A 25149-nucleotide genomic window follows, 5' to 3' on the forward strand; every position below is an offset into this window, starting at 1 on the left:
CAATTGGAACACACTAAAGGTAAATCTAGAAATAGATGCGCCCCTTTTTAGGTATCGTGAGAATTATGTGGCCTGTGGTAACTGAATAGGGGCTCTTGGAAAAATCTCGTTCCAACAAACAGTCGTGCCTGAGGAAAGAATGAGAATGCGAGGAGAGCAGTCCACAGAAGCCGTGGTTACAGGTTTCAAGGTGCAAGAGGGGAAGTTAACACTAGACCAAGAGCAGGCATTCCGTGCGTGGAGTCAAATCATTTTCAGGTTAGATACTGTTTCATGAGATAAAAAGATCTTCTATTTGAACATATTTGTAGTTACTTGAAAGATAAAGTTGCCACAGTAAAGAGCACAATCATGATAAATGTAGCTGCTCTCTCATTAGGGGACTTTCACTGTTTCAGGAATCTTCATAATACAAACAGACTACACAAGTTGATATTTTCACTCTCGAGTAGCTTATCTCAGCATTACACACAGACAGAAAGAAAGACATTACAAGCAGTATCCTTATTCTAAACAAAGTGAATATTTAAACACTAATTCTACTTTAAATCCTACTTTATGAACTTTACCTCTGATGAAAGCCTACCTTGATGGCTGTTGCCCAGCAAGCCTGACCTTATTATTACACTAACTTATTGTATAAATCTCCGTGGGAGAAAAAAGAAAAGTCAAATTACCAGAAGCTGATGTAGTTAGAACAAATTTCTATAGAATTTTGATTCCAAGATATTTTATATTTAATATCAAAACATAGTATAACCAGATACATGTTATATTATTTCTTTAAATGCCATACCTGCAACATTAAAAGATATTTCATAAATCTCTGGGTATACAAATACTTTATGGATTAAATGCATCATTATATATGTTAGTTCTACTCTTTAGAATATTAATAGTCATATATGTATGTAAACTATGTAATAATTTTACTGTCTGACTATACATTTTTCCTTGAACTTTTTTGAATGTTTAGAAATCTACTATTTCTTCTTTGGATATTTACTTCGCTGTTTCTCCAAAAATAGCTGTGTTTATTATGTTTGGAAAATTACATTAGACGCATTAGCTGCTTCCTTGAGCTTCCCAGTGACTAGTTAAACCCAGATATAATATTTGCAAATGCCAGACCTTTCCCTCTCTATTTTCAGATAGAAACAGCAACCTGAAAGTTTATGACATTTTTAGAAGGATAACACCATATTCAATACTAGTGGCCATTTTACAATAATGACTAGCCAATAAGTAGAAACCTACACCCAGCATATTGTATTTGTTGTTGTGCATTGTAAAGGTAGAAACTCATTTCAGAATATTATCACAAAATTGAAAGAAAAGGAGCCAGCCAGGAATTAAAAAGAGACAAACATTGGTAAATGTAAAATGTTTTGCTGTATTTAATCACTGAGTGTTTAGTATTCATCCAGAAATTTCCTTTGCTGTTTGGTATACCAAGATGTTTTCAAAGACTAGGATTTCAACTGCTTTCTTCTCTCTTGTAATCCCTTAGGCGTTGTCAGAGGAGACAGCTAATGGAAATTGGTACTTTTTATAGATGTAAGAGGTTTAATTAAGTTTCCATTAAGCGAAACGTTTTTATGAGGTGGATGAGAGTGTATTTTATGCTTCATTTCCCATTCATAAAAATGTGGTAGATGGTCATAACTAGAACTCTATTCCTGGAAATCCAACCTTGGCATCTTGCAAAATGTTCTGTATCAATGAAATGGCATCTCTACACCCCAAGTACTTTCCATGAAGTTTTAAAAGCAAAAGACAGTCTCTTGATACCTTCTTTTCTCTTTATTTTCTATAACTTAATGTGCCTATTCACCTCTTGTATGGTTGGGATAGCATATGACCCTTTGTTTGCACTCAGAACTATTAGAATTTTTTCTTTTTCTTTTCAAAATCGTTTCAGTTCTTCCTTTTCTTTTTCCTTTCTCCATCCTTTTTGCTTTTTCCTCAATTTTTGATGAAGAAAAAAAGATTCAACAACTTAGCTACTTAAAACATTTCACTCTGTTCTTCCAGAATCCCTCTTTTTGTTTTTTTTTCTTTTCCAGTTATACTATTCTCCCTTTAAAAACTCTCCACCACCTGTTCATTTTAGAGCATGGCTTCTCCTTGTCTTGCTCTCTTCGTTCATTCAGCAGGCCTTTTATGCAGTGTGCTGATGACTGTGTGACTGTGCTGGGCACCGTGTGTACCAAGAAAAACAGTACCTAGCTTCTGTTGTCATAAAGTTTACAAGTCTGGGGGCCAGCTGTTAAATCCTCACTGCTCAGTTTGCTCCATTCCCCAGTCTTGTCTATATGCGTTTTCTTTGTAAGAACTTACCTGTACTTTTTTTTTTTTTAAGATTCTATTTTTTTCCTTTTTCTCCCCAAAGCCCCCCAGTACATAGTTGTATATTCTTCGTTGTGGGTCCTTCTAGTTGTGGCATGTGGGACGCTGCCTCAGCGTGGTTTGACGAGCAGTGCCATGTCTGCGCCCAGGATTCGAACCAACGAAACACTGGGCCGCCTGCAGCAGAGCGCCCAAACCCAACCACTCTGCCACGGGGCCAGCCCCTACCTGTACTTTTTTAATAGCCAATATTCCAGTGTTTATTTTTAAGAGGTTTCAGAATTTCCTGTGCTGTAGATACATTTCACTCATATCCCATTGAAGTGGCTCAGCCATGCCTTCCCCCTGCATTCTTGAAAGTGTAGATGATGATGTTCCGAAGACAGCATATGACTTAGGAATGTTGGATACTGTTGTATCTAACCATTTCTCCCTGTAGCCTCTCTGAAATGCTATTAAGTATACAAATTATTTCCTAATAATTATGGTAGTCTAAGTTAGATATTACTCTGCTTGTCTTTCATTCTAGCACAAAAGCTAGGACTCATTGTAAGATGTAACCCCTTTGTTTGTCAAACTTAAAAGTTTAGTTGACTCATGAAAATTATGCAGACCTTTCCTTTTTCTAGCATATTAAGTCTTCCACATCAAGCATCTCCAGTGTCCCGCACCCCAAGCCTCCCTGCTGTAGACACAAGCTACATTAACACATCCCTCATCCAAGACTACAGGCATCCTTTCCACATGACACCCATGCCTTATGACTTACAAGGTGAGTCACTGGTTCTTCTGTCTTGTCAGATAGCATTATGAATTTCTTTGATGTATATAGTCTTCTTCGGGGTGAGTCTGAGGAGGAACTGAAAGATTGAAAAAACAGGGGCTTGGACCTAGGGAACTGAGAGAGATACGTACTGTGGTCATAAGTAAATACACATCCCGTTCCTTGTTTGTATCTTCATCAATAGCCAGTGTTTTACTACCAGTGGTAAAACTAGGGCAATGATAGGAGTTTCAAATGTTTCAAATGTTTTCAGTGTGAGTTTCAAAGTAGTCTAGTTGTTTTTGGATGACTTCCACTATGTTGCCTTGAATTCTTACATTTATGAAAATTATTTTTTGTTCCCTGAATCCAGTTATAATGCAGCAGGCATTGTGGGTAACTATGTTGTATTGTCTTTTAGGTAATGCTGAATTGAGACATTGGAAAGTTTTAATTTTTGTTCCAGTGAGCCTGATTCTTCTTTTTAAAAGTAGTCTGAAATGTCAGTATACTCATTTGTACAATGTATTTTGAGTTCATAATAATCATTTCCATTATCAAGAATTATTAGTTATTCCCATATGTTTTTGTAATTTAATTTGTATATTTAGCCATATAATCTAAGAACATTTTTCTTTTTTATTGCAAAAATCCATATATGCTCATAGTAGAAAATTTAATACAAAAACAAAGTGAAGTTTCACTCAACTCCCCCCCAAGGAATCTTGGGAGCTAAGATAGTTGAGTAGATTTTTAGTGACTTTTAGTAGATTTTTTAGTGATTTTAGTAGATTTTTATTTCAGCTCTATCCAAGAGAACTTTCTGCAGTGAGGGAAATGTGATGTCTACCAGCCAGTATGGTACATATGATATTGAGCGTTTGAAATGTGGCTAGTGTGACTGAAGAACTGAATTTTTTATTTTACTTAATCTGAGGAAACCACGTCATGTGGTTAGTGTCTATTCTATTGGACAGTGCAGCCCTTTTTCTCACTTAGCTCACTGCCAGGTCTCACTATCAAGAACCACAGTGCTATGCATTTTGCAGGTCCTCGTGTTATAATCGTTCTAGTCAGACTTCTTCGCCACAAGGCCACTGGAGAGTCTCTCAGTTAGAATCTGTTATAGATAGTGGCAAGTGAGCAAATTTGGGAAAGAAAAAGAAAATGTGTACTTCAACTTGCTTAACTTCTTTCAACTTCAAACTTCCTTATCCACAGAATGAGGCCAAAAATAATTACAAATTTCATGGGGTGCTTGTGAGCAGTAAATTAGAGTAGAGTGAAAGGTTACTTAAGAGGAATCAGTGAGAGCATTTGGTGAAAAGTGTTATGTCAGTTTAAGGGATCAGTGTTAGATCCACAGGGCAGCACTGGCCCGAGTCCCACAAGTGGAGTCAGAGGGAGGGTGGATCCTTGCTGAAGCTTGGACTTCGGCCCTGGTAATCTGGAGATGGGAGATATGTAAAACCTTCAGCTCAACTCTTCGTGTTTAAATAAATTCTAAATGAATTTAGAATTAGCATTTAAGATTTGTATTTGTTTTTCAAGTATTTGGGAGGGTTTTTTCTTTGTTTTCAAAACTAAAATAATTTTTTCTCCCACAGGGTTAGATTTCTTTCCTTTCTTATCAGGAGACAATCAGGTATGTTATATGAAAAAAATTAGTTATTTTAATTGTATATTAAAATATTTAGTTATAATGTGTAGCCAAGAAAAAGAAAATAAACTTCCTTAGGAAATTCAGATTACTATAGTCATACCCATTATTGTTAAGGTTTTAAGAATTTAAATAAAATCCCTTTGTTTCAGCTGTGCCTGAGAATATAGTAAGAACAGTATCTATTTGTTGGTTTCTAGTATTGTTTTATAAGGAAACAGGGCAGTGAGTCATATTGACTGATAAATTTCTTGGCCAAATATTTCCAGAAGAGTAAGAGTATGGACTGTCCTCTTTACTGCTGCTTTGGAGCACGTGCCTCTTTGGAAATAGAATTTTAAGAATTGCTTGCAATACAAATTAAAACAAAAAACAATAAAAATTTTATTTTGCTTTTTTCCCCCAGTTTCAGATACAAAAATACCTCTCAAGATCAATTATGTGATCATTACGTAAGGCCATTTGATTTTGCAAAATGTTTTATTGTTTGAGAAACACCAGATACTCAGAATATATTAAATTTAGGACTTTGTTCTGCTGACAAGAAAGTTTATTGATGTCTAATGAGCATTTTGTTCTGTCTTCTGTGTCCCTCCCCAGCATTATAACACCTCCCTTCTTGCCGCGGCCGCAGCAGCAGTTTCAGATGATCAAGACCTCTTACACTCGTCTCGGTTTTTTCCGTATACCTCCTCACAGATGTTTCTTGATCAGTTAAGTGCAGGAGGCAGTACTTCTCTGCCAACCACCAATGGAAGCAGTAGCGGCAGTAATAGCAGCCTTGTATCCTCCAACAGCCTAAGGGAGAGCCACAGCCACCCCGTTGCAAATAGGAGCAGCACGGACACAGCCTCCATCTTCGGCATCATACCAGACATTATCTCATTGGACTGATTCCTTTGCCCCTGCTGCTCCATCCCCACCCTAGATTAAATGAACTTGGCAGAAAGAAGAGAACTTTGTGCTATGTTTTACCTTATTCTGTTTAGAAAAGTACACAAGCGTGTTTTTTTTCCTTTTTTTAGGGAAAAAATTAAAAGAAATGTACAGAGAACAAAACTATATTTTCAGTTTTACTTTTGTATATAAATCTAAGACTGCCTGTCTGATAAAACACTTGTAAAAAAAACCAAAAAAAGGAAAGAAAAGAAAAAAAGAAAAAAACAAGTACCCACAAACCACCTTCATTTCATTTTTTTCTGGATTCTGAAGAATTTTTTCATCATTTGTCCTCTGGTTTTGGTTTTGTTTTACTTCAATGGCATTATTTTATTTGCAATAACAGAAAAGGAATTGCATGTTTGAAGTTTTAAATTGTGGGCTTTTCTTTGTTGTGGGGAGGGGCCTGGGGGAGATAGTTTTAATTTCTATTTTCTAAAAATGACAGACTTGGATTCTGTTGTGTGTGTGCATATTTTATCCAGCCTTAAGTTATAAATCTCATCTGTCCCACTGCATTCCCTCTGTATTTTCAGGACATAACTCGTGGGTGTATGTCAGTGTGTGTGTCTGTGTGTCTCTTTCTGTCATACTGTTCCTTCTCCCGAGTTTGCATTCAGTTCATAAATCAGTTGCCTGCTTCTTTCAAAGTGCTTTGAAGGTCTTGAACTCACATATGAGCATCTTTATTGACTATCCCAGTTGCATGTTCTCCATCACATATTCGCTCTTTTTTGCTGAATACCCCCTGAGAATATGTTTTAGAGATTGGGATAAAGCTGTCTGGGTAACGAGTAGGCTTAGCAGACCTGTGAATAATACACTTTAGTCTAGTTCTTTCTTCTAAATTTGGATTGCCAGTATTATGTATTAAAACCAAGTCTGTGAACACCTGCTTTTTTGGCCACAGGGTAACAAGTTTTCATGTAAGATCTTCATACCAAAGTAGGAAGTAAAAATAGCTTAGAAAGCCCTGTTGGGTGTCTTGTGCAGCTGACAGAGGTAAGGTTACATCACCTCAAAAAAGAAAGAAAGTCGATTATTCTAAAAGTAAATTCGCTTCAGAAAATACAGTGCACCACACGTCAATCTGTAGAAATCTACTCTCTGATAAATAGTTGAAATTCAAAATGGTCTTGATTCTTAGTCATGTTTACTCTCTGGTTCTGAGTGTACTTATTTTCTTAGCCTGGCTATCTTGTTTATTTTTTCTTTACCTTTTAAAGACAAGCATGACATAGGAAAATCTTTTTTTTTTTTTTTTTTTTTTAGAATTCATGGAGTAGTCTGATCTATTCTTATTAATAATGGAACATGTAAATATACTGAAAACTGTTTTTCAGGAGATGAGTGAGGTGTGGAGGGAAGGAAAAGTGGCTCTACTTATGTTCCAAAATCCTCATCAGAGAAGGTATTATGTTCCTCAGGTAATACCTGACGCTGTGGAAATATTTCTTAGCTGATTCAGAGGTTTAGCAGGTTTAACAGAAAAAATAAAGAAGGGGCATAACAATCACCAGTTTTCCAGACTGGATTTTTATGTTACAACGTAAGGTTCTCAGAGTTCTCAGAGTTGATGAAGGACCACCTTTGTGTATCAAATGGTCATGTTAAACCTTGCAGTGGTAACAAAATGACCTACTTTAATCCAGGTAGAATTCAAGATGGCTGTGTCTGCAGTTGTATGATAAAGTTAATGGTTCTCATGACGGCGTGGCATCTAAAAATAATACCTGTTTTTACAGCATCTCTCTGCCACTAAATTGTTGACTTGAATTTTGAAAAACAAGTTGGTGTTGATATGTATATGTGTGTGTTGTATATATGTATTTATAGACAAGTGTGTGTGAGTGACAAGTGAGTTCTATAGTCTTCCCCTACGCATGTGTATTCCACACATACATGGCTGAGTTATAGTCACTAAACAATTTGCAATAAAAAAAATTCCTTGTCAGTTAAAACAGGAAATAGTTGAGTTTTTAAATGAATCTGGTATTGTGGTGAGTAAACACTTTAAGAACTCTCATTGCCATATTAACTTAGGCTAATATCTAGTAGTACAATTTGTGTCTAAATTCAGATTGGAATAGAAATTACTTAAATTGTGGGGAGTTGCCTCTTATTTCACATTGTAATAGGAGATATTTCTATTAATTCAGATACCTAAGGTAAAATGAATTGTTTTGTTTCTTTTTTTTTCTGTCGTTAGTGGTCTCAAAATTCTGATCAATAACTTTGTGTATGATGCTGAATTACAAACTCTTTGAATGATCCAGTTGAAAACCCATCCCTCCACTTTCTTCAGCCCAGTAATGGAGAGGGTTAGTTTCCCTCAGTGTCCGGCATTATACCAACCTAAGGGAAGAACAGGTAATAGGGAGAAAGAAATGTCTGTCTAGTGGCTTTGGTCATGTCTCCACAAGAGAAGCTAACCATTCAGTTGTCTTTTTATTTTAGTTCATTCCACTCTAAGGAGTTTGTTTCCTTCAGTTGTTGATCTTCCACAATGTTGCATTAGTAGTTGCTATCACTCTGTTGGTCTCATGGCCAATATTAGTCAATCAGACTTTCATGATCTATAGTAATTATTAATAGAGTCATGCACTGCATCTTTATCTTCTAAGTTTAAAAAAAAAAAAGCATAGTCATTTCATCTCTTTTTTTCCTTTGCCCACCCTCACTCTCCCACCCATGCCAACATTGACATGCTGTCTGTGGACAAATAGCGATTGTCAGAATCTTTAGGCAGCTTGCCACCATCCCCCTTGCCTTGGTCTTTCATAATAGATGTGCATATGTTTGTGTTTCTGTACAGTACTGTATGTGCATGTGCGTGTATGTATGTATGTGCTACGCACACGTACATCCTTGATAAAATAGCTGTTTGAGTAGCAGGGTTGAAGTGGCTTTCAATTATTTTGTGGGCATTATTGGACACATCTTTTTAAAACGATCTGAACCTTAACCGTGCCACACTTGGTTGACTAATTTGTTTTGAGCATTAAAATTTTTCTACTTCTATTAGTTTAGACATTATCACAATTCTTAATTATTACTGACTTAGGAAAGATTCACTTAAGCTTCTGAAAAATGTGATTTCTTGGCAGATTCCTTTGAGTCAAATATCTGAAATTGAATGAAAATATGTCCCAATTTTAAATGATTAATTGTGGAAAGAGCATTGTTTTTAAACAATTCCAGTTTTAAATACATAAAACACTTCAAGATCTTCAGGACTTTAAAGCACATTTGAAATTATTTTAGTGAGAATTTTGTTTTATCAATACCTGTCGAATTCTGTTTTTTAATTTAAAAAACCACAAAGCTTAGATTTCAGAAAGAGGGAGGGAGAATAGCTGGGGGTCCCAGAGTGCGCTGCTGTTAATTGTTCAATTAACAAAGGGGGAAATGTATATAAACAGATATAAAAGTTACCATAAATTCCATGAACTTAAATCTGTGATTCATTGCCTTAAAACTTTCTCTCTTAGAATTTCCATACCGCATGCCAAACCAGTAAAATGGCTTTTAAAAATGTATAGTAGGCCAATGTCAGTTTGTATAAAAGTACCAAGTGAAAATATTTATTACATGCATTGGAAAAAAAATTGTTTACCTATTGAATGTTACCTGTTTATGTAGAGCTCTTTAGATGTAATAAAAGAAAAGCCTTCAGTTAATTTGTCTTCTGTAAAATATACTGCCGGGTATACCAGGGGACAGTCCCTGTGAGAAGTGATAATGCTCTGTGCTTCCAAAGCACCTTTGATCCAGAGATTTCAAAGCATGACAGGTAACTAATTGTCTTGCAACATGCTTTGAGGTAAGTAATGAGTACACAGCCATCATTCCCCTTTCTTATGGAAATACGGCCAGCTTTGTAATGAACCACAGTATCTGTTTAGTTTTAAATCTCTTTAATAATCTGCAATTTGAGTACTAAGCACTGTGGCCTTTTTTGTAAACAATACTAGGTGCTAGATGAACCAATTGGAATTTCAGGAATGAGCATGAAATCTGGACGTGGGGTAGTGCAAAAGCCTTTCCTGGGGTAGAGGTTTAAATAAGAACACGTCGTCAGATCTTAGGATCCTAGCCACCGAACACCCTTAATGAGAAACACTGAGTCCGTGGAGAGGCGCTCCAGGCTCTAATGAGCACTCCACAGCGCTTACGTGTGTTTGGCAAGCTATACTTCACACTCCTGTTAGGCAAATGAGATTAATAAAACTTGCTTTAAAACTATACTGGGACCATTCAGTGACAAAGACAAAAAAAGCCTTTGAGGGAAAGCAGCCTCATTTATTATAGCCCAGAACTTCCTTTTCCTGTCCCATCTAAATCCCAGGTGTCTGCTGTCTAATCCTTGGTATTCCAGATTGGCTGTGCAGGACTTGCTTCCTAATGTCCATGATGAGTTAAAAAGAGAGGTGGGGCTAGACGTGGGAGCTTTGCCTGAAAGTGAAATACAGCAGTTCTCAGGGTGCCAACATCCAAGCAGGACGCAGGTCCATTTACCATGAACGTAATGAAGTTTAAGACCAGGGCCCCTCACTTGCTCTGGCCTCTTCCAGGGTCCTGGGAGCAGCCCTAGCAATCGTGTATTTCTATTTTTGTATTTTTAAAGAAGGCTACCGAGTTGCAGAAACCTCAGACCCCACAAAACTGGGATCTATCTGCCCCTGCCCTGTGTGAACCTAGGCTCCCCAAGACTTCACCCAGCTGGTGTTAGGGCCATTTACTGCCTGCCCCCCACAAAACCCTCCTCTATAGCTCCTAGGAATTCCTGCTCACCCCCACTGGCAATTACACTGTTGGGAAAATGAGCTCTCCTTTCTCAGGACCTCAGTTTGATCAGAAGCCACATGGCATCCTGAGATAGTTGCCTAAAAACTGACTGTTTTGTCCCCTGCAGTTTCCCCTGTGCCTAGCCCTTAGATTTGTGTCTTGTATAACCTCCCAAAAGACACACCACCCCCTTAATTTGGTTTTCTTTTGCTTTAGCCACTAAGGCACCATTAGACAAAGCCACAGCCCAGAGAGCCCAATTTTGATACATATAAGGATGAAAATCTCTACTTAGAGTTCTGCCCTGCCCCTCCCCTTCCCCAACATGCTGATGTGTGACTCCGGCCCTTTTTAGGGCTGTGCTAACACTGCCAATGGATCCACAAATTTGATGAGCGCACAGGCAGCACCAGCCTGGCACCTCTTGACTACATAACTCACTTAAAAAGCCACTTGAGCTGCAAGAGCTCCCAGCAAGACCAATACCCCTTCTACTGTTTTCCAGGGCTCTTGCTGTATCGTGGCCATGGCCTGTTAGATCCCTTATTACTTTCCATTAGTCCAGGGGAAATGGCTTGAAGCCACGAGCAATTTGACCCACTTGAGAAGACCACCCAGTCTCGTGAGCCTCTCTGATAATAGGCCAGTGGAGAGTTCAAAATTCTGCCAGGAGCATCCGAAAGGGCCTTCTCAAGCTCTGCAAGGCCTCACCGAATGCAACGTGTCACATCTGCTTTCCTTCGGTGTGGGCTGTAAAGGCAGATCACTCTTCCCGCTGCTTAACTGATGCTGCCTTGTTTTGAGTGTTTTCACCCTATACTCTTTATGAATATCCTGAACTATGTTACCATGTGTTGAGATGGGAATGAGAATTTAAGTGGCCCTGTGCTGCAAGAAATGTTGCCATAGTTTTTTGTTTTTTGGTGTTTTAGCTCTTTGCTTGTTGCTATTTCTCAGCTGGCACTGGCTTTACCTTGGAAATGTGGAAGATGGTTCTAGCACCCAGATACGGAATATAGTCATGCACTGCATAATGACATTTCAGTCAACAATGGACCAGATATGTGACAGTGGTCCCATAAAATTAGTACCATATAGCCTTGGTGTGTAGAAGACAATACCATTTAGGTTTGTGTAAGTGCACTCTATGATGTTTGCACAACGACGGAATCGCTCAACGACGCATTTCTCAGAACTATCCTTGTGGTTAAGCGACACGTGACTGTATAGTCTTTTGGTAGCTTGCCCTTTTTAGGAGAAGCACTACCATGGCAACTCAGGATTGCACAGTGCTCTACAGTTTGCAAAGGCCTTTTCAAGTCATTATATAAGATCATCCTCAACAGGCTCCATGAGGTAAGAAGTAGGACTCGAACGTTAGTGAGGATCCTGAGGCTTTGAGGGGTGAAGTGACTTGCCCAGTCACATAGCTGGGAAATGGCAGAGTCAGGACTTGGAACCCAGGCCCGACTCCAAATCATAGGCTCTTTCCAGCTGTAAAGGGCTCAACCAATGTACTTACTAACATCAATACAAATCTTTTATTAAAGACATGCTAACACCATGGCTGAAATTATTTCTTTTCATTGCTGAGTTCTCTGCCACAGTCGGGTAATGTCATCTTGCTGCTGTGTTTGCCATCTCCCTAGAGTGTAAGGAACCCTTTGCTTTTTAAAAATCAATCAGTCTGCGTTTCCAGGCCCAGGAGGCCCTCCTGCGTTCTCTTCATTCAGTAGTCCTGCACAGGAATCGTGATCTTGCGGATAAATTCATCATACTTCACTTTGCCATTTGGTTCGATATTTGCTTCGCGGAAAAGCTCATCGACTGCAATAAATCACATGAATTTTTCAGTTTGGCTTTAGTGTTACGGTACAGGACATCGAGTTCTTAGGGGCTGGGGCTCTCCAGAGGTCTTCCCTGAGTGTCCCGTGGACTGTTCCCGTAGACAGGGAGGTAAAGCAGTGAATGGAACAGGACAATTCCCCTTCCCCCTTGGAGACCCCAGATTCCATTTTGAGTTAATCGGGCTTTCTGCAGGGGCTGGGGCAGGTACTGGTGAGGAGCATTCAGTCACTGCAGCCACCTTGTGCTTTGTTTTGCTTTGTTTTGTAGAAAATATCTGATCCCTGTGCCTATACTTCCAGAAACCTTTGGCATGGATTTTGCCTTCCACAGCCCACCCTCTCAGACTCCCGGCAGGCAGACAACCTCCACCAGCCCAGGCTTGGCCTGCCCTGGCCGGCCTGCCTTCCTCCCCACTTCGGCATTCCCTACCACCCCCACCCCAAGAGGGGACTTAGCGACAAGTGGTGTCTGCCACCATCACCTCTTTTTTTTAAAGTGTGTGTTTTGGGAGTGGAGGTAGTATGAGAGAAAATAAATTCAACTCTGTCTAAAGTTAAAGTGTACAAAACTGCCATTGTTCTCTGACATTGCTCAAAAAAAATCACATTTGCTTGTTTCTTCTGGTTCTGGATTCCTGAGACAAAATACTAGCTTGTCCCAGGCGTTGGCAAGAAAAGCCTTCTCAGCTCACACATCTCCACAGTGGCCCCTCGGGGCCAACCCATCTTTGGCTCTTTGGACCATCCTCACTGTCATGCAAAACCGTCTCACAGCCCTGTGTTAACCTCGCTGCCCCTGGACATCAACACATAATTCTGGGCAGTTGGAGAATACCCCGTGAGTCTCTGCTTCACCGTCCTCTGAATGCAATTCCTGTACTCCGTGCCTGAGCTGATGGCAGTTCTGAGTCTTTTTAGAAGGTGGAGGAGACTGTAATTTGTCTTATTTCACGGGGAAGCTTCTACCCACAGCCACTTGATTAAAACTGTCCCTGTGGACAGGTCCAACGCCCGCTCCAGTGCCAACCACTGCAGCCTCCTCTGGTCCAGAAGAGGGGCAGCACCTCTTAGCCCGGTGCCGGGTCCTGATGATGGCTTCCGGGTAGAATGGCACTTCCCTCTGTGAACCCATAAAGGACCGGGCTGCAAAAGTCAGCCTTTCCCAGGCCTCGGAAGGGAGGCCTTCCCAGCAGCCGTCTCCAGCTGCTCCAAGGATGCTTTGTAATAAAATTAAAGGTTTTCTTTCAATCACCCAAGGTAAAGGATTCCTACTTCTAGTATCATCTTTCTGTCTCCCACAGCAAGAGGAAGGGAAATCGGCCTCCCTGCCTGTCTGGGACACATTGCTAGTTTCTTTAATGGTTAAACAAATGAGAGATGCGTGGGTTTAGGGGCTGTGGTATTGCTTTAGCCAGAGATCATTAACTGTAAGAACGAAGGCCCCAGCTGGCCCTCTCGGCTAACTCTCCACCTGATACATAAAAGGCCAAGCGGTGTCCTCAGAGTCTGGGAGGGAAGGAGAGCCTGTTTCCCCATTCACGTAAAGCAGCCACGGTGAAAGCTGAGCTGGTGAGAGCTGCTAGCCTGAAACAGTGGGGAGAGCGCGTGGCATCTGCCTTCTGGAGCGCTGTTTGTAAATGCTTTGCGCTGTGCCTTTGTGACTGCAGATAAAGTCCAAGCAGACTGCTTCATAGAATGTTAGCTCTTGGAGGGACCTGAGCGATTGTCTGCTGTAACCTCATTTCCCAAGGAGAAAACTGAGGAGGGTGAGAGAGGTTAAGAAACTCATCTGAGGGCCCCCAGAAGGAGGGGGAGCCAGGATTCAAGTCTAATTCAAACCACAACCTTGTAACCTCTCCACTGATCTGTTGTGACTTAACCCAAGGCTAAAGGCCCATCATCATTGAAGCCTTTTTCCTCCACCCACTTATGTCCTACACCAGCCCTCCCATCCCAACTACAGACAAGCCCAGGGGCCTAACTAGAAATCCCGGCCTCTTGGGTTGGTGGGTGTGGACTCCGGCAGCAACTTGCGGCAGCTGGGGCAGGGCCGAGGAACCGGTTAGCCAGGCAGGCTGGAAGAACACAGGCAAATGGCCCAGCACTGAGGTCGCCCTTTCCCATGTATAAAGGGCTTTCCCAGAAGACCCAGGCTGCTGGTCCTGCTCTGAGGCAGGAAGGCATGCTGGGCTGCTGGAAGGTGCGAGACAAAGGCCCCCTGGTAGGGTTCTGTGACCAGCAGTCCCGGCAAAGACCACCATGGACACCCCTTCTGGAAGAGCTCCTAGTGCTGGCTGAGCCATGAGGAAAGGGGCCAATGTAGCACATGAGTTTGGAAACTCTTGGCATCAGCAGCAAATTCAGAAGACAGTTGTGGGGAGGAGACGAGCCTGAGATGGGCTAGGGGCGGGCAAGTGTCTAACTGACCTGCATTCGGCTCCTAGCATGACTACTTGTAAGCCCCACACTTCACCTGTTTATCAGTATAAGGGGGGCACTAGTGCTCCCAGGGGTGCCATAAGCAGTAAATGTTGGCCCACAGTGAAAGTTTAAACAGAGTGATGCCCAAGTGGACCCTAGCTGGGTTTCCCCAGGCCGTTCCTTCTCCCTGCTGACTTCTCCACTGTCAGCCAACCCCAAAGCCCCTTAGTTCTCCCCCGGGCTCCAGTCCAGAGTTCACCCACCTCAACCGACATCCAGTTGCAGCCTCCAGAGAACGCATCAAATGTGGTATCTGCACAATCCTGGTGGCATGGATTGGGCTTTGCTGTCCTCCCCCCAACTCCCTAATCCTCTCCTGCTACTGGGATAGATGGACCCAGGCCATTACCTTCCTTGTGGGTGAGCTTCTCCCCAAGTTGCATGAGTTTTGACCGCAGCTCGGACGCCATGATGTAGCCTTTCTTCTCCTTGTCTGCCATCAACATGGCCAATAGAATTTCTTTCTTTGGGTCCTCTTGTTTGATTTGCATGTGCATAATGGTCAGGAAAGTGGAGAAATCCAGCTCTCCATTTCTGTCTAGGAAACCCCCAAACACAGCAGAGTGAGCAGGGAGGAAAAGGCTCTGCTTGGGGAAGCCAACTGGCCTTCTGCCCAAGCCTTCATGACCAGCTCAAAGGCCACCTAATTCAAGAGGCGTCATGATGGTGGCACAGGTCATGGTGAAGAGGCTACAGCCCTCTGAGTTCCCACCACGGATACACTTCATTTAATCCTCCCAACAATCCTCAGAGACCATCATCTCATTTTGCCCACGAAGGAGGCAGCAGCTCAGAGTGTGGAGTCATTTCACAGAGAGTGGTCAGATCAGGATGGAGTACCACCTCCTTTGCTCTCTTCTGGCTGCTTCTCTCCTGCCCTGAATTAGAGGGAAGTACATCTTTGTGTCCATCCCCCTTGGCGGCCACTGCAGCACATCCACCAAGATAAACGGGTGACCCCACTGGGGGCCTCCAGCGCCAGTCCCAGCTGGGCTGTTCACCTGTCTTTCCTCTCACTGCAGCCTCCACCCTAGGCTGCCCAGTCTGTGCCCCTCCTCCGAGCTAGCCTGGGGACCTGGCCAGGCTACAACTGCAGGAAAGAGCTTCCCCTGGCCACAACTTCCTGTTTGGAGGAGACAGAAACCAAAGGAAACCACCACCCCTTCGCAGCTGGAAGTGGGGATCTCAGTTGCTGAACGCCCCACCAGCGGGCTCCAGCCTCCGGAGGCCCGCCCCAGCCCGCCAGGCCTGCGCCAGGAGCGGCTCCCAGCACTGCTGCAGGCTCGCTCTGACGGGACCTCAGGACAACCCTGGCAGGTGGTGGACCCATCCGAGAGGAGGAAACTGAGGTCCAGAGACTGAGAAGTCGCCTCTGGGCTCCAGGTCAACTGCTCTTTCCAGGCTGCCCCCTTCCTCTGGGCCTGTCTTTCCTTCCTAAGCTACCAATGCAAACAGCCACCGCAGCCTCTGACACCCCTCCCTTTCTCTTCTCAAAAAAAAAAACACAACTTGTTTGTTTCTGGTTATAAAAGTCCTATATGTTCCCCTTGTCAAAAACAGGAAACAACAATAAAGGGAATGAAAATCACCCATAACCCCATGACCAGAGAGAACCTCTTGGGAAGTTTTGGGTGGGTTTCCCTCCACATTTTTTCTCACAGTATCGTGTCGCTTTTAGGTCAGTCTTTGAAATTAGAAAATTGAGTTCCACTGGCTTAATTAAGCACTCGGGCCAGGTACCTAACGACTCTGAACCTTGACCTCTACCTGTAAGCAGGGACTCGGGTAGCGCCTACTTCATAGGAGTTGAGCCGAGCACAGGACAAATCCTCCATCCAGGGAAACTGTTCTGTCGGAACAACACGGGGATGGCCGTGGGCACTGCCTTCACTGCGGGTTTGCGCTAACCTCGTGGAATGCCGCGACCCCAGGGTCCTCTGGGAGAGGGGGTGTCAGCGATGGCCATGAGGACTCATGGCAGCCGAGCGATGCAGGAGCCAGTGAGCTCTGCACACTCCTCAAACTTCCCAGCTCTTCACACCCCACGGCCGGGCCCCTGGGCAGGACCACAGCTGCCGGCTCCAGGCCCACCCACCAGCCCAGGCGGCTGCTTCCCCAGCGCCGGGCTCCGCGCCCGCCCACCGGCGCACTCACCCAGCCCGTGCGTCTGCAGGTGCCGCTGCACCTCCCCCGGCGTCGGGCTGGCCCCCAGGCACCGCATCACCAGCAGGAGGTCAGTGGCTTTTATCTTGCCCCGCTGCTGCTTGTCGTACAGGGAGAAGCATTCCTTGTAGTCTGCACGGCCCAGAGGGAGAATTGGGAGAATCATTCGCTCTCCACCCGCGCGCCACCGGCCCAGACCTCTCCCTCCTCCCTCTGCTCCCTCCGCCTCTCCTCCTCCCTCCTAGGCTTGCCAGATTTGGCAAATAAAAATACAGAACTGCCAATTTAAATTGAATTTCAGATAAACAATGAATACGTTTTTAGTATAAGTATGTCCAAAATTTTGCCTGGGATATACTCATCAAAAAAAAGTGTGTGTATCTGGAATTCAGATTTAACTGGGTGCCCTGTATTTCCTCTAGCAACCCTATTCCCCTTGCCTCCTCCCTCTCTCCCCCTTCCTGCTCCTTCCTCCTTCCTTCTCCTTCTCTCCCTTCTCTCCCCTCCCACAACCGAGGAAAACCACAGGAAGGCTCTCTCAGGCCAGGGAGACCAGACGCCCAGGGGACTTTAGCAAAGACCATTTATGTGGAAAAGGGGAATAATAATGCCCCTGGGTTACTGAGAGGACCAGAAATCCCCTCTGGGAGGACATGGCAGAGAGTGGCTCTCGTATGTGGTAACAGTTATTATCACAACTGCGGGCACTTCTCAGTCCATTGCTCCAGCCCCTAGCCTGCAGGCTGCTGAACTCTCAAGCTGCCCTCTGACACAAGGCCTGGCCTGTCCTCGGGGACATCAAGGGGTACTGCGCTCTGATGGGATCTGGCATGCTGGTCTCCCAAACCCTTTCTCCCTTGGTGGAGATGAAATGGCTGCCAGAGCTAAGCCTCCAGATCCACAGTCTCATGGCCCAGCGGAGCTCAGCATCCCCCTGCATCTCCATCCCCGCCTCCCAGCCCTGCAGGCACGGAGGCCAGCTGGGAGCTCCCCAAGATAACAGGACATCCCCCCAGCCCCCCGACACCCACCCAGAGATTCTGACCAGGGTGGGGCTGCCATCAGAACACGTCAAAAGCTCCCTGGAGACTCCCCTTTAGTCCCCGAGGCCCACAGGGTGGAGCTGCTGCTTGAGTCCCATCTGGGGACCTGCGGGGCCTGCACGGGGGCATCTCAGCACCCTGCTCTCTGCTGCTTCTCACACCACCAAGGTGGTTCCTCGGAGGCCGGGACCAGCAGCCCCTTAGCTCATAACAACAACAAAAACAACAAGGACAGCTCACACTACTGAGCACTTTGCCCCAGGCCCTTGTGTAATCTTGAGTGCCCTCTGCTGTGTCCCTTTATTGTTCCCATTGTGCAGATGAGGCAGTGAGGGCTGAGGCAGCTGAGCACCTCCCCTGGGCAGCCTTGCTCCTGAGGCGAGCTCTGCCCAAGGCCACACTGGATCCTCGATTCCCAGGCAGAGGGCAGCAGAGTGGGCGAAGGGAGGGAGGAAACCCCCAATGACCCCCTGCCCCCCCAAACCAGGCCTAGGGCCCCTTCCTATTCCCTAGACAAGGCCTCTCCTGGCAGCCTAGGAGTGCAGGGGGGGTTGCTAATAAAAGGTCGGCCAGGGCTGGCCCAATGGCATAGTGGTTTGTTTTGTGTGCTCCGCTTCCATCGCCCAGGGTTTGCGGGTTTGGATCCCAGGTGCAGACCTATGCACTGCTCATCAAGCCATGCTGTGGCAGCACCCCACATACAAAATAGTGGAAGACTGGCATAGATGTTAGCTTAGAGACAATCTTCTTCACCAAGAAACAAAAGGCCAGCCGGCCCAATGGGGTTTAGAGACAATTTGCTGCCTTTGTGCTGGTGGAGAGTTTGAAGGGGAAGCCCCTCCCCCTTCTAGTTTCAAAGATTCCAGAGCCTGGGCTTCAGGAGGGGCAGACCACAGACAGGACCCAGTGGCAGGGGCTGGAGTGGCCCAGGGTCAGCAGGTCAGGGCCTGGCCTAAGACCCCACTTTGGTTTCTGCAAAACCCAATTCTTTCCAAGAGGAACCAGCACCAGCGGAGCCATCACCTAACATCAGGGGGACAGAGGGGGGCCACTGTGCATGCAGGGCTTAAATTCAGCTCTCCCCCACTGTGTCCCTCCTGGGGACCTCTCAAGGGTGCCCCACCTTGTCTTTTGTCTGGGTTTGCGCCTGGGCGAGGAGTGGGCCCACTGCCCTCCTGAGGCCTTGTCCTAGGACGGTTGTGCTAGAAGGTGGCCATCCCACCCTGGGGGCCTGGAACTACAGGTGGGCAAACTGCCCCCTCCCACGTGCCCTGCATCAGGACCTGGGGCGCGTGGCCTCTGACATCAGCAGGGCCGGGGTCAAACGGAGGCCCACTTCCTAACGAACTGCTACATAGAGCACACTGTGTCTTCCTACCTGACAAACACACCATTTAAGGTCCTGGGCAGCCAGATCTGAACTTGTAATTCCAGCACTGGAACAAGAAGACTGGGCTGTTCTCTCCATCCACCCAGCCCCGCACACCTCCTGTCCCCTTCCGGCCTTCTCTCCTGATAGGTCGGCCATCTAGCATCCTATATATTTTACTGCTTTCCTTTGTTGCTCCCCTCCCTGGAATGTGACCCCCCAAGAGGGCCGGGATTTGGCTATTGTGTTCTCTGCTGCATCCTGAATGTCTAGAAGTGGGCTGGCAGGAAGAAAGGACTCATATATTTGTTGAATGACAGAATAAATTGGGTTAAATGAATTGGATTAAAAATTCTTGCTAGATGGTACTGGTACAAAAACAGATGCAGAGATCAATGGAACAGAATTGAAAGCCCAGAAATAAAACCACACATCTATGGACAGCTAATCTTTGACAGAGGAGCTGAGGGCCTACAATGGAGGAAAGAAAGTCTCTTCAACAAATGGTGCTGGGAAAACTGGACAGCCACATGTAAAAGAATGAAAATCAACCATTCTTTTTCACCATTTACTAAAATAAACTCAAAATGGATCAAAGACCTAAAGATTAGGCCTGAAACAATAAGTCTGCTAGAAGAGAATATCGGCAGCACACTCTTTGACATCAGCTTCAAAAGAATCTTTTCAGATACCATAACCCCTCACATGAGGGAAACAATAGAAAGAATAAACAAATGGGACTTCATCAGACTAAAGAGCTTCTTCAAGGCAAGGGAAAACAGGATTGAAACAAAAAAACAGCCCACTAATTGGGAAAAAATATTCACAAGTTATTTATCCGACAAAGGGTTAATCTCCGTAATATACAAAGAACTCACACAACTCAACAATAAGAAATCAAATAACCCAATTACAAAATGGGCAGGGGACATGAACAGACATTTCTCCAAAGAAGATATACGGATGGCCAATAGACACATGAAAAGATGCTCATCATCACTAATCATCAGGGAAATGCAAATCAAAACTACACTAAGATATCACCTTACATCTGTTAGAATGGCAAAAATATCCAAAACCAAGAGTGACAAATGTTGGAGAGGCTGTGGAGAAAAGGGAACCCTCATACACTGTTGGTGGGAATGCAAACTGGGGCAGCCACTATGGAAAACAGTATGGAGATTCCTCAAAAAGTTAAGAATAGAAATACCTTATGACCCAGCCATCCCACTACTGGGTATCTATCCTAAGAACCTGAAATCAGCAATTCCAAAAGTTCCATGCATCCCTATGTTCATCACAGCATTATTCACAATAGCCAAGTCATGGAACCAACCTAAGTACCCAGCAACTGATGACTGGATAAAGAAGATGTGGTATATATATACAATGGAATACTACTCAGCTATAAAAAAGGACAAAGTCGTCCCACTCACAACAACATGGATGGACCTTGAGGGTATTATATTGAGTAATAACAGAGAAAGATGAACTCTGTATGACTCCACTCATAGGTGGTAGTTAACATATGGACAAAGAGAACTGATCGGTGGTTGCCAGGGGAAAAGAGGGTGGGGGGAGGGCACTAGGGGTGAAGTGGTGTACCTACAACATGACTAATAATAATGTACAACTGTAATTTCACAAGGATGTTAACTTTTATAACCTTAATTAAAAAAAAAAGATAAAAAAAAAAAATTCTTGCTAGGTCTTCCCTTTCAAGATGCAAATACTCCGGGGCAAGAAAGAGCTCTCCCTGGGGCCTGGGATAATGGGCTGTCGAAGGTTTAACACCTGGCTCTGATGACACATGTATATGAGTTTATTATAAATTTTATAGACATAAGGGATGTGTAGCACGCAATTCACAAATAATAAAATATGCAATATTCTGCATTATAAATTCCATCTAGCCAATTGATGATCACAAGCGAGTTGTATCTGTTGCCAACCTACAGTTTTCAATTTTCTTTTTTTTTTTTAGGAAGATTAGCCCTGAGCTAACTGTTGCCAGCCCTCCTCTTTTTGCTGAGGAAGGCTGGCCCTGAGCGAACATCCGTGCCCACCTTCCTCTACTTTATGTGGGGGACGCCTACCACAGCACGGCCTGCCAAGCGGTGTGTAGGTCCACACTCGGCATCCGAACCCACGAACCCTGGGCCTTGGAAGCAGAACATGCGAACTTAACCACTGCGCCACCAGGCCAGCCCGCCAACCTATAGTTTTGATTCAATCATGATTTGCCCAATGACGTTGCATGCCAAAGAATGCACCTCTTTTCCTAATGAATGAATATTGTAATTAAATCTCCTAAGTGATCTTCTGTTAAACTATTTCTCACCCTTGTACAAATTATATTCATTAAACCAAAGCCTCTTTCAAATCTTCAGCACTGCTGATTGCAATAGGACTTTTTTTTTTTGTATAGATGCAGGATTGGAATATTGTTTGATTTTACGTTATGTAATAATGACTAATTTTAACAATCAGCTCGCAAAATTCCTAAAACTGTACCACCGGGCTTGCGCTAGCTAGAGCAGGCTGGCCCCAGCACAGAGCTCCATGACCCAGAGTCAGGTGCATGACTGACATCACCTTCTTTGTCCCTTGCTCACAACAGCCTGGGGAGGGAGTGTCACCCCCACTTGACAGATGAGAAAACTGAGGCTCAGGGTGAGTGGATCCCAGGCCCGCGGCCTCTGAGGCCCCTGTTCTTCCCACTTGAGCAGGCCGCCCCTGCCCAGTCCTTCATCAGCCACTTTCTTGATGTCAGATACTGGGATACAAAGGGATGCTTACCTTCTTCCCTTCCGAGGTCTTCAGGGGCCCCGGGAGGGAGGGCCAGGGGACCTCAGAACCAGGCGTGGGTCGGGGGACACTGAGGCTGACAGGTAGACTCCAGCCCTGAGACCCACTCAGTCCTGCCTTGAGACCTGGGCAGGAGAGGCCCCTACCCTGGGCCTGGTGTTTTAAACGTCCCTGCTCTGGCCCTCCTCTTGGCGTGAGGATATCAAGGGGTCTATGCGGAGGTGCCCACCTGGAGCCTGCAACTCGCTCACCTACTCTCCCTTCTAGACCAAGCTCTGGGTGCCGAGAACTCTGGAATCCCTGCCCAAGTAACCCTGAGCCCACCTGGGCTCTGTTGAGCCTCTCCTGGTCCACAGCTGGGCCCCTGAGTTCTGGGTAACCCAATTCTTTCCCCTTGGCCTTTGGAAAGAGAACAATGCACTGTGTGAAACTGAAGCCTGCTTGGGGGCTAGCAGGTTAGGGGACTCGGAATAAAGTGCTCCGAACACCAAAAGTAGGCTTGATGTCAGGGCAGAGGGACCTCAGAGACCACCTAAGCTGATGCCTCCACTTTACAGATGGGGAGACTGAGGCCCAGAGAGCAGAAGTATCGTGCCTGGGGGTGCAGACCTGGGCTCTTCTCTCTATCTCAGCCCAAAGCTCCCTTCTTTTGTTTGGCCCTTGGCCATAGCCAGTTAATGGTGTCTCTCGCCATCTCCTATTCCCATCCGCCCCCAAATCCATCTGTCAGGTTCTGGAGGAAAAACTTAGCGAGCTCTCCTCTCACCTCCCACCCCATCATGTGTCAGTCACACTGCCACATGTATTACCAACATTTCTACCTCGGAGCATTACCCCACCCCCTCCCCCCGCAGAGCCGGCCCCTTGCCTGTGGGTGGGCCCAGCTCTCCCACCAGCCGTCTTCCTTCCCACCAACAAAAAAAACGAGCAGAGCAAATTGCCTAATGAGACCCATATTTTGCTGTGAGTTGCTAATTAAGGAGCAAACCCAACCTACCATTAATTTGGTCCTGGGAAAGAAACTTGGCCTGCAGCAGAGAGAGGAAAACAGTCAGGGAGGGCCTCGTGAAGGCGCCCCTCCCTCCCCCATCCCGGGTCAGCCGAGCGGGGTGACACAGACCCTCCATTACCATCGTGGAGCCTCTGGCTGCCACCCTGGGCTCGCTGCTCCCAGAAGCGCCTTCCCGGTTCCCCTTCCTCCCGGCTTCAAGTCGAAAGTCCGCCAAGCTGGGTGGAGGCCCCAGTAATAAATCCGCGGCTGCCATGGAGACCAGGCCCAACGCCAGGGGTCAGATTCCAGCTTCCGTGCACAGCTGATGCCCCGGCCACCGCCTGGGCCAAGCAGCAGGTTGGAGTTTGAGAAAACGGGGCTGCAGAAGGGCTCCCCCCGGACCACTCCTGCATCGGCAAGCTGAGGCTCTGTAGCAAGCGGATAAGCGTCCTTGTTCCTTCCTGGGAGCCCTCCGTGGACACGGAGAGGAGATCGGTGACACAGAGAAAGGGGGCCCGGGGCGGGGCTGCTCCTGGCCCCTGCCCTGGGCCTTAGGGGGCCTTTCTTTCTCTCCTGGGACTAAGATGGAAAGCTGACAAGCTCCTACTATGTGTCGGGCCCTTTGCACACTGTCTTATCAAAGGCTCATCACACACCGTCTTGCAGCTGGGAAGGAAACCCCGCTGCCAGGGCACGGCCCCGGGACAGACGCCTCCACCGACAAAGCCTTGGGGTGCAGTATGTAGTGGGGACACAGGCTTTGGTGCTCACAGGCTGGATTCAGTCCTTCCCCTCACGTCCGTGTGCTGAGTGGCCTTGGGGCATCATTTCACCGCTCTGAGCCTCAGTTTCCTCGCCAGGCCTCATCACAGGGCTGTTGAGAGAATCAAAGGGCCAGCGCACAGTCGGTTCTCAACATGTGTCAATTCCCTGCCCCCTCCGGGGACCCTGGGGGTGGCGGTAGGGGTCGGGTGGGTGCCTGCGCCGGGGTCTCAGGCCGCACAGCCGGCTGCCCAGGGGCTCGCAGGGAGGCCTCTTAGGTTTCTTTCCCGGGCCAGGAAGGCTCCTTCTCTTCCTCTCCCTGTTCTCCCCACCGCAGCCCCCACCCCTTCCGCAGAAACCGCCTCCTCCAGTTTCCTCAGTGGTTTGTGCGCCCTCCTGACCCCGGAAGTGAGGGTAGGGTGGGGCGTTCCCTAGAGCTGCTGCCATGGCCCGCTGGGTTCTCGCCCTCCACCTCCCTGTCCACAGCTCGCCGCCGCCTTGTCTGTGGGGCTCCAATCCAGGCTCCGCCCACTTTGGTAAGACCGGCTTGTATGGCCGCACAGGTTGTGCCCTACACAAGGGCTCCTGGCTCAGGTGACCCGTGGGTCCTGGGAGGGGCCGCACGTGCCCAGAAGAAAAGGGACCTCTTGCTAATTTGTACAAGGCACGTGACGGGCGGAGCCTGCCTTTGGTCCATTCTGCCTCCCTCCTTTCCTAATCACCTCCACGTGGAAGGTTCTCTTCCCCCCCAAATCGTGTCTCCTGCGTCACCCCTTCATACCTGTTTCTAGACCCAGAGAATTTCAGCCGGAGGATTCTGAGGCCTCTCCGTGGGGCTGAGAAAAGGAAGGGCTGGCCAGGGTACAAGGGAGGAAGAGAGGTTCTCCACACAGCCTTGGGGGAGAAGAAGTGAAGGAAAGTCAGGCGGGGCCTTGGAAGTGTGGGGGCTGTAGAGGTGAGGCTTGTGGGGGACCTGGGAGGAGCCAGGGCGAAGCTCCCGCTCCAAATCACCCTGTGTTTGGGAGGGGCTCAAGGGGGAGAGAAGCTATTTTTCTTTTTTAAGATTGGCATCTGGGCTAACAACTGTTGCCAATCTTTTTTTTTTTCTGCTTTATCTCCCCAACCCCCGCCTGTACACAGTTGTATATCTTAGTTGCACATCCTTCTAGTTGTGGGATGTGGGACG

At 46.0% G+C, this 25149-nt stretch overlaps 2 protein-coding genes across 4 annotated transcripts in view; one reads left to right on the plus strand and one right to left on the minus strand.

The window, feature by feature from the left end:
• The window catches only part of PIAS1 (protein inhibitor of activated STAT 1), a 112671-nt gene extending 106585 nt beyond the window's left edge, over positions 1 to 6086 (plus strand). Inside the window, exons 12-14 of one of the 2 annotated variants that reach the window (XM_046653708.1) lie at positions 2979 to 3121; positions 4720 to 4757; positions 5373 to 6086. In XM_046653708.1, coding sequence (XP_046509664.1) covers positions 2979 to 3121; positions 4720 to 4757; positions 5373 to 5666 — 475 coding nt within the window. In that variant the 3' untranslated portion in view covers positions 5667 to 6086. Of the gene's footprint in view, positions 1 to 2978; positions 3122 to 4719; positions 4758 to 5178 lie in introns of both variants that reach the window. The other variant, XM_046653709.1, reaches the window with a different exon arrangement.
• Positions 6087 to 12021: 5935 nt separating this feature from the next.
• CALML4 (calmodulin like 4) lies at positions 12022 to 24840 on the minus strand. Of its 2 annotated transcripts, XM_046654740.1 has the most exons (6): positions 24745 to 24840; positions 23341 to 24075; positions 23208 to 23238; positions 16982 to 17122; positions 15177 to 15365; positions 12022 to 12326 (listed from the first exon to the last, which is right to left on the minus strand). In XM_046654740.1, the coding sequence occupies exons 2-6, from the start codon at positions 23473 to 23475 to the stop codon at positions 12229 to 12231; spliced, it is 594 nt and encodes a 197-aa protein (XP_046510696.1). In that variant the 5' UTR covers positions 23476 to 24075; positions 24745 to 24840; the 3' UTR covers positions 12022 to 12228. The 2 variants fall into 2 exon arrangements, with proteins under 2 accessions (XP_046510696.1, XP_046510695.1); XM_046654739.1 differs by lacking the exon at positions 24745 to 24840 and having other exon boundaries at positions 23341 to 24290.
• Between the last annotated feature and the right edge of the window lie 309 nt (positions 24841 to 25149).

Source organism: Equus quagga, chromosome 2 (assembly GCF_021613505.1).
Source record: "Equus quagga isolate Etosha38 chromosome 2, UCLA_HA_Equagga_1.0, whole genome shotgun sequence".
Taxonomy (NCBI): domain Eukaryota; kingdom Metazoa; phylum Chordata; class Mammalia; order Perissodactyla; family Equidae; genus Equus; species Equus quagga.